The sequence below is a fragment of the Vanessa cardui genome, chromosome 7 (assembly GCF_905220365.1).
Source record: "Vanessa cardui chromosome 7, ilVanCard2.1, whole genome shotgun sequence".
In the NCBI taxonomy this organism is placed as follows: Eukaryota; Metazoa; Arthropoda; class Insecta; order Lepidoptera; family Nymphalidae; genus Vanessa; species Vanessa cardui.
In genome coordinates this window covers 3,758,324-3,770,728 of record NC_061129.1, presented here as the reverse complement: position 1 = coordinate 3,770,728, position 12,405 = coordinate 3,758,324, and the positions used below count along the sequence as shown (strand labels likewise).

Here is a 12,405-nt window from a genome sequence, read left to right as displayed (position 1 = left end):
TGTTTTTAAATATAATATAATAAAGAGTGAAAATATAAAATGAGAATATAAATAAAAAAAACCAGCTCAACCGGATTTTTTCATATATATAATATTAAAATGACCTCTTCGAATGTGTCCTTTATTTATCAAATAAAAATTGATGACTATTATAATATTTTTCGCCACAATAGACAGACCACACCACGGACTATAATAAGTTCATTAGGATCTGTGGAGTGTGGACGGACTGTGATAGTTATAGTTGTCATTTATTCACAATCACTTTCATTTCATTATTTTCTTGGATTAAGATTATTTATATCTAGCTTTGTTACATATTTTTCAATCTTTGTTAACCCTATTTCATGATAAAACCTTTTAATGATATTTTAAAAAGAAAGGGTTGCCTGGCTAAGCTTCCACCATGTCTGAAAGACGATCAAATACAATTCCTAGTCGATGGCTAAATTGTCCCCGTACATCGGAAAATATTATTGGAAATCAGTTTCTTGCATTCAAAACACCTCTCAGTTCCCAATACGATGGTGATGTTCCTGAATACAATCGTTTCAAACCAAATATGGTCTTTGAATGCGTAAAAACCTTAAAAGTAAGTAAAATTTTTAGAACATATTTTGTACATTTGCAGTAATTTATGAAGAATTCTCATTATTCTTTTGTTATATTTATATCAACAATGTTTTGACGCAAATCATAAAATTCCAGAGAAAGATAAGTTTATGGATTGATCTGACAAATACATCCAGATTCTATGATAAAAAAGAAGTGGAAAAACATGGTTGTCGTTATAAGAAAATAAAACTTCGTGGTCACAAGGAGACTCCATCCGAAGAGCAAACTCAGTATAATTTATTTTCATATATCTTAATCAACAATCAATTATGGTTTTGGAATTTCTCTTTATATTTATATATAATTATATCAAGCGCAGGTCTAAAAGGTCACCCTCATATTAAGTCCTTCTTAAAAAAATCAATTTCTCTGTCAAATCAGACTTAAGATATTGAACTCTTTGTACCTTTAACTAAACTGGTTTACATGTCTTTCAAATCAAAATATTATTAAGAAAAAAGTGGAATGCACCTTATATTAAAATTACCTTTATTTCATACAGGCCAGTAATAATTACTTCAATGGGCATACTTTTTTTTTATTTACCAAATTTTTATTTTTTTAGGCATTTCATAGATATTGTAAGAGCAAGTATAGATAAAAATCCAGATGATTTAATCGGTGTCCACTGTACTCATGGTTTCAATAGAACAGGATTTTTAATAATTGCATATCTAGTGCTTGAAAATAATTGTAGTCTTCATGCAGCTATTCATGAATTTTCAAGGAACAGGTAATTAGTAAACCATTAATCTTAATTATCTTTTATATAAAAAAAAACTGTTAATATCTATGATATCTCTGTACATCTACCATATTGTTTAAAGTACAGTGAAACCTGGTTAAATGAAACTTAAAGGGACCTGCAATGTTGTTTCACTTATAGAGGTATTCCACTAACCCAGTGTTGCAGATACCTAGGTTTAAATAAATATCTGTCTCAGATAGAGAGGTGCGCTTTGACATTTTGCAAAAAAGCACCTTTATGGTAGTAAAGCAAAACTAAAACTTGGAGTCATTGATACTTCAAATTACATACATAGTTAAGTGCGAAATTTGTGGGTAGAAAAAGAATTAGTTAGTAAAAATACAAAGCTATGTCAAAAATCTCAATTACAGAAGTTTATGCATAAAAAAATCACATGCTGTCTCAATTGTAAAGGTTATTGTAATGATAAAACAAAATAACAAATCTTAGTTATAGAGGTTTGCTTCATCCCACTAACAGAGGTAATTTAATGCCAAAGATTGGGCCGCATCATGAGTCCCAGTTATGGAGGTATTTCACTTATCCAGGTCCCACTTAACCAAGTTTCACTGTATTATATTAGTATCAGCACTGTTTGCTCCCATATTTTGAACAAACAACTAAGGTAGTTGGTTTTTCATCCCTCTCTCTTCAAGAGATTTTCCTTCATCACTTTGGCCCATGTTAAAAAGGAATTAGATTTTGCAGTTTTGTTTTTCTAATTTTTATATATTTTGAGATTAGCTGTGGTTGACTTTACTTGCAACAGATAATGTGTTACTTGTGCTTTTTTTAATTTTCTGAAACATAGTTTCTACTTTCTAGGCCTCCAGGCATATACAAACAAGATTATCTTGATGAACTCTTCAGACGCTATGATGACATAGAAGATACTATGACAGCCCCTGCTAGGCCAGACTGGTGTATAGGTATGTTATATTACTTCCTGTAGGTAGTTCTTCTTATATCTGAGGTATTTCTAAAGGGTAATTTTTTTAAAGTATCTACATTGTATAAAGATTTTTACTTAGACTTTGGATCATCCCCCAAGTGGTATTATTGAAAAATTTGGTTTGATTCACACATTGGGGGTCTAGATTTTACTTACTTATTAATATATATCTTTATTAATAAGCTATTTAACACAAGATTTTTCCTAATTGGTAAGGAAATAAGCATGTTTAAGTAAATAACATTTTAGCTTTAAAATGGTAGTTGCCAACCGAACCTTATAATGCGAGCTTTAAGATTTATACAAATTGACATGACATTAATATATATATATATATATAATATTTTAATTTTAGAAGAAGATGATGAAGAGGAAGTAGTTGAAGAGGAGGCTGGGAACGATGATGAGGGGCATCGATCGAAGTATGTATTCAAATGTAATTTAGTTAAATTCATACTCTATAGCCTATTTCAATGGAAGTAGGAAAAGAGATAAACAAATCTTAGGTTTATGTATTTCATGCTATTTGCTAATAACTCAGCTGTATTGTGTAGACCCAGCTTCAGATAAACAGGAACATCAAATAATTAACAATATTTAATACAGTTTACAATATTTATTTTTACAGTTTTCTTTAAAATTCATTATGTTCCGTATTTAAATCCAGATTAATATTTCCCATGTCAAATTCAATAATATTATTTATAAATATTATATTCAAAATAATTTATAGGCTTACAATTGTGCACTGCTAAGATTAAATGATTAATATATCTTTATTAATAATATAACACTTAACTATTTATTTTCACTATAACTTCGGAAAATCCGGTAACAGTTTCTTCGACGTTCAAAACGCCCTTTCTTCACAAATCCATAGAGAATATCATAGATTAGTCGAGCTGTCGACCAATGATATCGCGTCAAATGGCTGTGAATGTTGTTTATTTGTTTTGTTTTCTGTTATGATTGGAAAAGAGTATACAACTGTATACTCTTTTCCAATCACTATAATACTATAATTTTTTTTTTCAGGCAGTCATATAAGAAACATTTGAAGAATAAAGAATTTATACCCAAAGTTAATGGTGTAACATTAGTTCAAGATCCAGAAGTAATTAAACTTGTACAGTTTAAGGCGAAAACATTTTGCAAGTGGAAGAATAACGAATTTCCAGGGTCACAACCTGTGTCTATGGACTTGGAAAATATGAAAGAGCTGTCGGAAAAACCATACTGTGTATCATGGAAGGCTGACGGCGTTAGGTAATATTTCGTATTACATAACAATTCCATCATAGAAGTAAAAGCGTTAGTCCAGTAACGGGACATTTACAAACTATTATACCAATGAGAGTTAACTAGAATAAACATTGAATTAAAAAAAAAAACCTCACATATCCATCCATCTATCAGCCCATTTCCGTCCACTTCTGGACATAGGCCTCTTCCATTGCACGCCACTGAGATCGTTCTTGGGCTACTTTCATCCAGCTCCTGTCAGCCATCTTGCGTAAGTCGTCACTCCACAGTGCCCGATTACGTCCTACACTACGTTTACCGAGACGCGGTCTCCACTCTAGAACACGTTTTCCCCAACGGTTATCGGTTCTGCGACAAATATGGCCAGCCCACTGCCACTTAGCTTACTAATCCGGTGGGCTATGTCGATGACTTTGTTTCTCTGGCGGATCGCCTCATTTCTGATGCGATCCCATAGACCTTTCCATAGCACGCTGAGTGACTTTAAATTATTGGACCAGCCTTGCCGTGATTGTTCACGTTTCGGCTCCGTATAAACAAAGATTATTGAAATATGTACTAAGCACTTAGTACCGTGGTCCACTTGATACGTAGGTAATGGAGATGGGAGTTGAGAAAATCTCCGTAATGTTACTTTATATACTACTTAAGAGTAAAAAATTGTCTCTAAAACTGTGCACTATTTGAAGTTAGTACTTTGAGTATACAAAGTGAGCTAATTCTCGTCACGGTAGCACGCGAAAGTGACGTGACCGCTGAAGTGACATGGAGAGTACAGTCACGATTTGCACACAGCCGATTTCCACATATCTCCATCCCATGTGAAAACTTTTTTTGAGCAAAACAAATGTATAATAATCATTACCATTACATAGTATAGAACAAAGCCGCTTACCGCTGTCTGTCTCTATGTATGCGTAGATTTTTAAAATTACGCAACGGATGCGGTTCTTTAAATAGATAGAGTTTAATATATTCGAGAGGAGGGTTTTTGTATACAATATATGGACAATATAGTAAAGCAACACTGATAATAATGAAGTTTCTAATGTGATGTCGTAAATAAACAAATTCTGTAGTATATTTAGTATCATAATTGCAACCCTAAGAAGCCGGGCGGGTTTGTGTGAGCATGTATACACAGAAATATTTATAAGTGCGTGTACTTTAAATAAGTATAGTGCGACACAACTTAGATGCAGCATCGGTAAATTCAATAAAACCGATTACTGCCGATTTATAAAACTAATAGAAATAGCTCCCTATCGCGCCATTCGACACTATTCGTCGCTATAGATTATCGCGTCAGATCAACCCGAGAAAGCAAGTGCATCTAAATCGACGAATATATTAGGCCATGTGATATAACAAGTTACTACGTTTATGTAAAGATCATATTCACATGAATTTTTTTACGAATTTTTGTGTTTTGGTCTTACGAATTTTGCCGATGCTACATCTGAGTTGTGTCGTACTATACACACACATAAACATTTAATTCAATTTTATATCAAGTAAATATTTTCAGATATATGATGTTAATCGACGGTGAAGACAAGGTGTACTTAATAGACAGAGACAACTGCGTGTTTAAAGCGAGCAATCTACATTTCTTTCATAACAAAACACATGAACCACTTAAGGACACGTTACTTGACGGTGTAAGTATTATTTACATGTTAATCTGTGTAAATTAGATGGAACGGCTTACTATATACAATGAGTCATTAATATTATAATGGCTTGAGGGATATTTAACAGATGTGAGATAATATATGATATATGTTCAGAGCCGGATTTAAAGGTCTGGAGGCCCCCGGGCCACAAAGTAGTGGAGGCCTTAGACAAACAGAAGCGTGAACAACCTAATAATTATATTATCATGAATTAATTACTTTTTTTATAGCAATAACTTTTAAAATATTAAATAATAACATTATTATAATTTGACTATGTCTCGGTATTTGTTAACTTGCTGAAAACTGTGCCCCCCACTAATGTGGAGGCCCCAGGGCAGTTGCCCCGGTTGCCCTCCCCTAAATACGGCCCTGTATATGTTAGATTCTTTACTAATTTCTGAATCATGGGTTCAATATAGTGTCCGATACTTGACATGTAGCTCACTTCACTTGAGAGCATTGTCTTTTTTGTTTCAATGTCTTCGTTGACCACTTTAGGTGCTTCTAGACCAGTGGTCTGCTACTGGTCTAAAAACTCTCTTAAATAATCTAAAATTAAACTGCATATAACTAGTTACACTTACAACAACAACAGCAGCCTGTAAATTCCCACTGCTGGGCTAAAGGGCTCCTCTCCGTTTGAGGAGAAGGTTTGGAACATATTCCACCACGCTGTTCCAATGCGGATTGGTGGAATGCACATGTGGCAGAATTTCTGTGAAATTTGTCACTCTGTTTCCTCACGATGTTTTCCTTCACCGCTGAGCACGAGATGAATTATAAAGATGAATTAAGCACATGAATCAGCGGTGCTTGCCTGGGTTTGAACCCGCAACCATCGGTTAAGATGCACGCGTTCTAACCACTGGGCCATCTCGAACTATTTTTGCTATAATAGTTCAGAGGATACGACATAATATAATACAGGTCGGTGGATACGACATAATATAATTATGTCGTATCCACCGCACGTTCGAGCTCAGATCGCTCTTCCTCCATTACTTGATGTGCAAATAAAACCATTAAAGGATTTCAATTTTTTTTTTACGGAACAAATCGATAATAACAAACGAATGCCTGACAGCCATCAAGAATGCAGTGTTGTCGTTTTGCAAAGCACTTCCATCCCAGTGTCAATTTCAAGAATTTATTAAGTAGTAATACCGAAATAAAACTAGTTTAAACGGAATTAAATCGCGTATATTAATTAAGTTATTATTATTAAGTTTCGAGCACTTTACAGCGTTCGTGGTCACGGGTAGACTGTCGGGATGATAAAAATAATTAATACATGCGATTTAAATCCGTTAAAACTAGTTTTATTTCAATGTGTAATAATCGCGAAAATCTAAGACAATATTAGTAACACCGAATCACAGTTCTTGATCGTTTATGTCTATTTATATAATAGTATCGTGGGTCATATCTCGTTGGTTCACTTTTTTTTTTATTTTTCAGGAAATGGTCGTAGATACTGTGAAAGGGGTCGCAAAAGTCCGATACCTTTGCTACGACATCATACGGTTCGATAACATAAACGTCGGCAAGGAGCCCTTCTACACTGTTAGGTTAAAATGTATCGACAACGAAATCATAAAACCAAGGTAAATAATGTTCAGTTGTTTTTACACAAAGATTGCATTAAATTTAATATTCAGTCTTGTCTGATATTCAAATTAGTAGGCCATAAGTTAATCTATGTGAAAGTAACTCTGTCTGTCCGTCTATCTGTCGCTCTTTCACTACAAAACTACTGAACCGAATTTGATCAAATTTGATATGAAGCAAATTTAAAGAAAGGACATATAAATATGACAACCAAACCCCTAAAACACGAAGTCGTTGTCGACACCTAGTACAAAGATTTTTTTTCCAAAACTCAGCAAAAATGTGTTTCCTACACTCAACTTAAAATCTAGTACAGATACATAATATTTTTTAAGTGTGAATCTCTTTATTTGATGTAATAGGCTATTTGACTGGTTTTTAAAATCTATTTTATATTATTTAGTAGAGGTTAAGAAACCCAGTAAAAGTCGTTTTTTTTAATTTCTGGTACATATATGCCAATAATAAAATTACATATTTAAATAGCGCGCGTCAACGTTACTTGGACAATATGTCGCTGCAATGTGGTTGGTGACGTCACTTGACTCTATTGTAATCTGTGGTACATATAATCCATATACAAGGCAAACGAAGATAACAAGTAAATGACGTCATCATAGACCCGACCAATTAGAAGCGTTTTGTGGCACGTGACGAACGTTTAAAAAAATGCATTTTTGAATAAATTGATCCTTTATTTTTCGCATTGTCAAATAGGCTATTGTTTATGGTTTTCAGGGAACGAGCAATCGAAAGCGGCAGGATAGATAAGAACAGTGAGCCCTTCCGCGTCGGCCTCAAACACTTCTGGGACGTTACGATAACGAAGCAATTGCTGGAGGATAAATTCATCAAGACCCTCACCCACGAGCCCGACGGACTGATATTTCAGCCGGCTGATGACGTAAGTGGATATTAATTGTTATGAATTCACATCACAATCACAAGGGACATAACATCTTAGTTTCCAAGGTTGGTGGCGCATTGACGATTTAAGGTATACTTAATATTTCTTACAGCGTCAATGTCTATGGGCGATGGTGACCACTTACCATCAGGTGGCCCATATGCTCGTCCGCCAACCTATACCATAAAAAAAAAAAAAAATTTACAAGGGGGACATACCACCCCCTGCCACTTTTTTTTTATGGCATAGGTGGCAAACGAGCAGGAGGCTCACCTGATGGAAAGTGACTACCACCGCCCATGGACATCTGTAACACCAGGGGGCTTACAGGTGCGTTGCCGGCCTTTAAGAAAGGAGTACGCTCTTTTCTTGAAGGTTCCCATGTCGTATCGGTTCGGAAAAACCGCCGGCGAAAGCTGGTTCCACAAAGTTGTTGTGCGAGGCAGAAAATGTCTGAGAAATCGCGCTGTTGTGGATTTTCGGACATCAAGGTGGAGAACTCTTTTTAAAGCACGAAAAATACAATGTATATTTTTCACAATCATTGACAACCTCCATGGTCGAGTGGTGTGTACACCGGTTTTCATGGGTACGCCACTCTGAGGTTCCGGGTTCGATTCCCGGCAGAGTCGATGTAGATTACCATTAGTTTTCTATGTTGTCTTGGGTCTGGGTGTTTGTGGTACCGTCGTTACTTCTGTTTTCCATAACACAAGTGCTTCAGCTACTTACATTGGGATCAGAGTAGTGTATGTGATGTTGTCAAAAAGAATCAAAAACATCAGCCCCATGGTTTCAAATTACGTTTACATACATACAAAATGAAAACAAAAATGTCATGTCCAATATTTTTGTGTTTATAAACATTGATGGATGGGCTTAAAGAGGGCGCTACTAGTAAAAAAAAACCCCAATCAATCGTTTAACCAACAAGTTATAGAGCCTATATAGAAATCCGAATCATAAAATATCTTAAAATCTGATTATGTATATATTTGTATATCTTTTCAGCCGTATGTCGCCGGTACCTGCCAGAGCGTGCTCAAGTGGAAGCCGAGTGATATGAATAGTATAGATTTTAAACTCAAGATCGTCAGAGACGATAGAGCCGGGTAAGTAAAACAGGGCCCAATTAGTCGGTTTACCTATTTTACATAAATGAAAAACTATATATATATATGTGTTAGAGAAATATACCTCGATCAAGCTTGATATTATAGAGTAATTGTTTAATTACTAACACAAAACATAAATCAAACAATTAACGATCCGATAGATCGTTTAGTCGGTTCGAGATACCGTAGTGTTCTTTGTCATGTGTTACGCAAAAAATGTGGCCAATGGAGTTTGAGTTTGCTTCATACCAAATTTCGTCAAATTCGGTTCAGCTGTTTGGCAGCGACAGACAGACAGTCAGAAGTTACTTTCACATTTATAATATTAATATAGATTAACTCTCTGCCCGTGAAAGTCCGTGAAAGAGATTAGCCGGAACAGACAGACAGACAGACAGACAAAATTTGTAAATTTGTAATTTTTTGTTTATTTTGGTATAATATGTACAGTGTATTCATACAAATGATTTGAGTAAAAAAAGGGCAATTTTAATATTACAGACACTCAATTTTATTATATGTATAGATGTAATACAACTTTGTACGTTCCATAAACCTGTTATTAAATGTACATGAAAATATATTTGCTAATTGAAGTGCATTAACAACAACAACAGCCTAAAAATTCCCACTGCTGGGCTAAAGGCCTCCTCTCGCTTTGAGGAGAGGGTTTGGAACACATTCAACCACGCTGTTCCAATGCGGGTTGATGGAATACACATGTGGCAGAATTTCTATGAAATTTGTCACATGCAGGTTTCCTCACGATGTTTTCCTTCACCGCTGAGCACGAGATGAATTATGCCGCTTCCACGGGTAAGATTGTAGATTCAATGTTAGCCGAAATGCTACCGTCTATGTCAGTCTACCCGTGACCACGAACACTGCAAAGTGCTCGAAACGTCGGGATGTTTAAAAAAAAAAAAAATTAATATACGCGATTCATCCGTTATAATTAGTTTTATTTAAATTGTAGAATGATACCAACTCTGAGGGGTCTACTGTACGTCGGGCGGGGCGTGCTATTCGACGAGATGAATGTCACGTCCGCGATACGGCACCTCGACGGGAAGATCATCGAGTGCAAGTGCGAGAACAACAAGTGGGTGTTCATGCGCGAACGGAACGACAAGTCCTTCCCCAACGGTGAAAAGACGGCCAGGGGTATGCAATTTTATTTATTTTTTTATTACATATTCAAAAGAATCAGGCCCTCACCCCCTCTTTAATTAATAATTACCCTTAAAAATTGTAGATACCAAATAAGAAATCTTGTGCAGGTTCGTGATTTTCTACCTTTAGCAGCTTAAGGTTTAGTTTAAAAGGCCCCCTGAACTCCTATGATAGCTACGTCACTGATTGTTTGCTTTGCTTTGCTTTGCCCAGATTAAATACTACAGAGAAGTCTCGATTGGATGTTATCTATATTTAAATACCACTCAGAGAAGTTTGGATTGGATGTTACTTATTTATTTATTAGTTATTCATTAGTTTTCTATGTTGTCTTGGGTCTGGATATTTTTGGTACCGTCGTCACTTCTGATTATCCATAACACAAGTGCTTTAGCTACTTTTTATATTTGTATCAGAATAATGTATGTGATATTGTCCAATATTTATTTGAAAGTAAAAACGTAAAATAACCGTCTGTAAATTTGCCACTGCTAGGCTAAAGTCTCCTCTCCCATGAAGGAAGAGGGTCTGGTTATTTTCCAATGCAGGTTGGTGGAATGCACATGTGTCAGAATTTCAATGAAATTAGACACATGCGATTTTCCTCACGATGTTTTCCTTCACCGCCGAGCACGAGATTAATTATTATAAACACAAATTAAGCACATGTATATAGTGGTGCTTGCCTGGGTTTGAACCCGAAATCATGGGTTACGATGCACGCGTTCTAACACTATATACTATAATTTTTATTGATGTTAATGATTATTTTTGTTTCCAGCGGTAGTAAAAAGTATATTGATGCCAGTCACGAAAGAGAAGTTGCTGCAATACATCGACACACACTGCGTGTTCAATGATCCCAAAAAGAAACGCGCTCGGTATCACTAGAGGTAACGTTGCATTGGTAATGACGGATTTTAATTGAATGTTTAAACAAATGACTAAGTTTAATTTACACAGTAGCGTGTAATCAAAGTTATTTTAGTGCTGAGGTCTCGTGTAGAATACAAACGAAATGTTTATCTTCACGAAAGTTTAAGAAAATATAACCATATGCAAAGTAAATGTTGGATTTTATTGTTTTTATTTTTTCTATCATTATTTTAATGGTTGTGTTAGTAAATACTTTTTGAAACTGGCAACAAAATTTTCTTAACCGATTAAAGTTGCCTGTTCCACTAGTGGAACTCCTAGGAAACAAAATACTCACAAATCATTGGCCTAGGAGAAATGATTTGATCTGTTTTGAAAGAGAATTCGTTTCGAGAAATAAACATTAGAATTAATATCTTTTAATATTTATGGTATAAAATGATAAAATATTTATTATCTATAGAATGTATGATATTTTTCAAGATTTATTGACTAAAAATTAAAAAAAAAACATTAGTTTATAGTTCTCGGACCCAATACAGACAGTTTTTGATAAATATATCTTTCTTAATTTATATTACAACAAGAATCCCACTTATATCTAATCCCTTGAAATGTACTTACAAAGATCTGATCACAATGTTGCCAATCAAACGCAAGTATTTGCGTCATAGATTATTCAAGAAATCAACCAAAATGGCGGCAATTAAATGTCAAAGTTGTTTGTTTGCCTTTATTCCCTTTGTGGTTAAAATAGATGTGATGACAAAAGTTTGACGTAACACACACAAAAGTTTTACGTAATCATAATGACACATCGTAATAATTATTTATTCATGACTTTTTATATTGACAAATTAAAATTAGATTATGTCTAATCTAAATTTTTTTGTGTTTATAAATTCAATACAAAAATAAATTCTAAATTTACATATGATTTTTGTGGATAATGTCTATGCTATGATTTTTTAATTTCCATGATATTTAAAAATAAATATTGAAGGCAATGAATGTCTTCAGACAATTGTTATTTATTTAGCTAATTAAAATGTGATTTTTCTCAAGTCTATGGTTTTAAATTTGACAACCTGTCCTGCCTTCCCCAAAACTGACAACCACCTTGGTCCTTTAAAAAAATACCAACATAAACTACCACCTAAATAGACTACAATTGAATAATATATAATGATTTTAACATAAAAGTTTAATATTATAATAAAATTTTTACATAACAATTTTTTTTGTAATAAAAATTTGTTTTAATTACCAGTACAATGTTTTTTATGCTTTCTGACAAGCATTTATCTTCATAGATGGTCGAGCTCACCAATAAATATAAATATTTACAATAGAAATTTGTAATTAGGTAAATAAGTTGTGAAGTTGTCTATTATGTGCCTAGACAGAAGACACTAGATGGGCGTTATATTGAGCATCTTCATTATGTAGTTTCTTATGTAATTGTTTGT

The 12,405-nt window shown here is 34.2% G+C and overlaps 1 protein-coding gene across 1 annotated transcript; it reads left to right on the top strand.

The window, feature by feature from the left end:
• The first annotated feature begins 203 nt into the window (after nt 1-203).
• LOC124530836 (mRNA-capping enzyme-like) lies at nt 204-11,135 on the top strand. Its single transcript, XM_047105163.1, has 12 exons — nt 204-592; nt 709-845; nt 1,181-1,348; nt 2,189-2,292; nt 2,671-2,737; nt 3,351-3,581; nt 5,107-5,239; nt 6,716-6,861; nt 7,604-7,769; nt 8,784-8,884; nt 9,864-10,051; nt 10,842-11,135. The coding sequence occupies exons 1-12, from the start codon at nt 407-409 to the stop codon at nt 10,949-10,951; spliced, it is 1,737 nt and encodes a 578-aa protein (XP_046961119.1). The 5' UTR covers nt 204-406; the 3' UTR covers nt 10,952-11,135.
• The last annotated feature ends 1,270 nt before the right edge of the window (nt 11,136-12,405 follow it).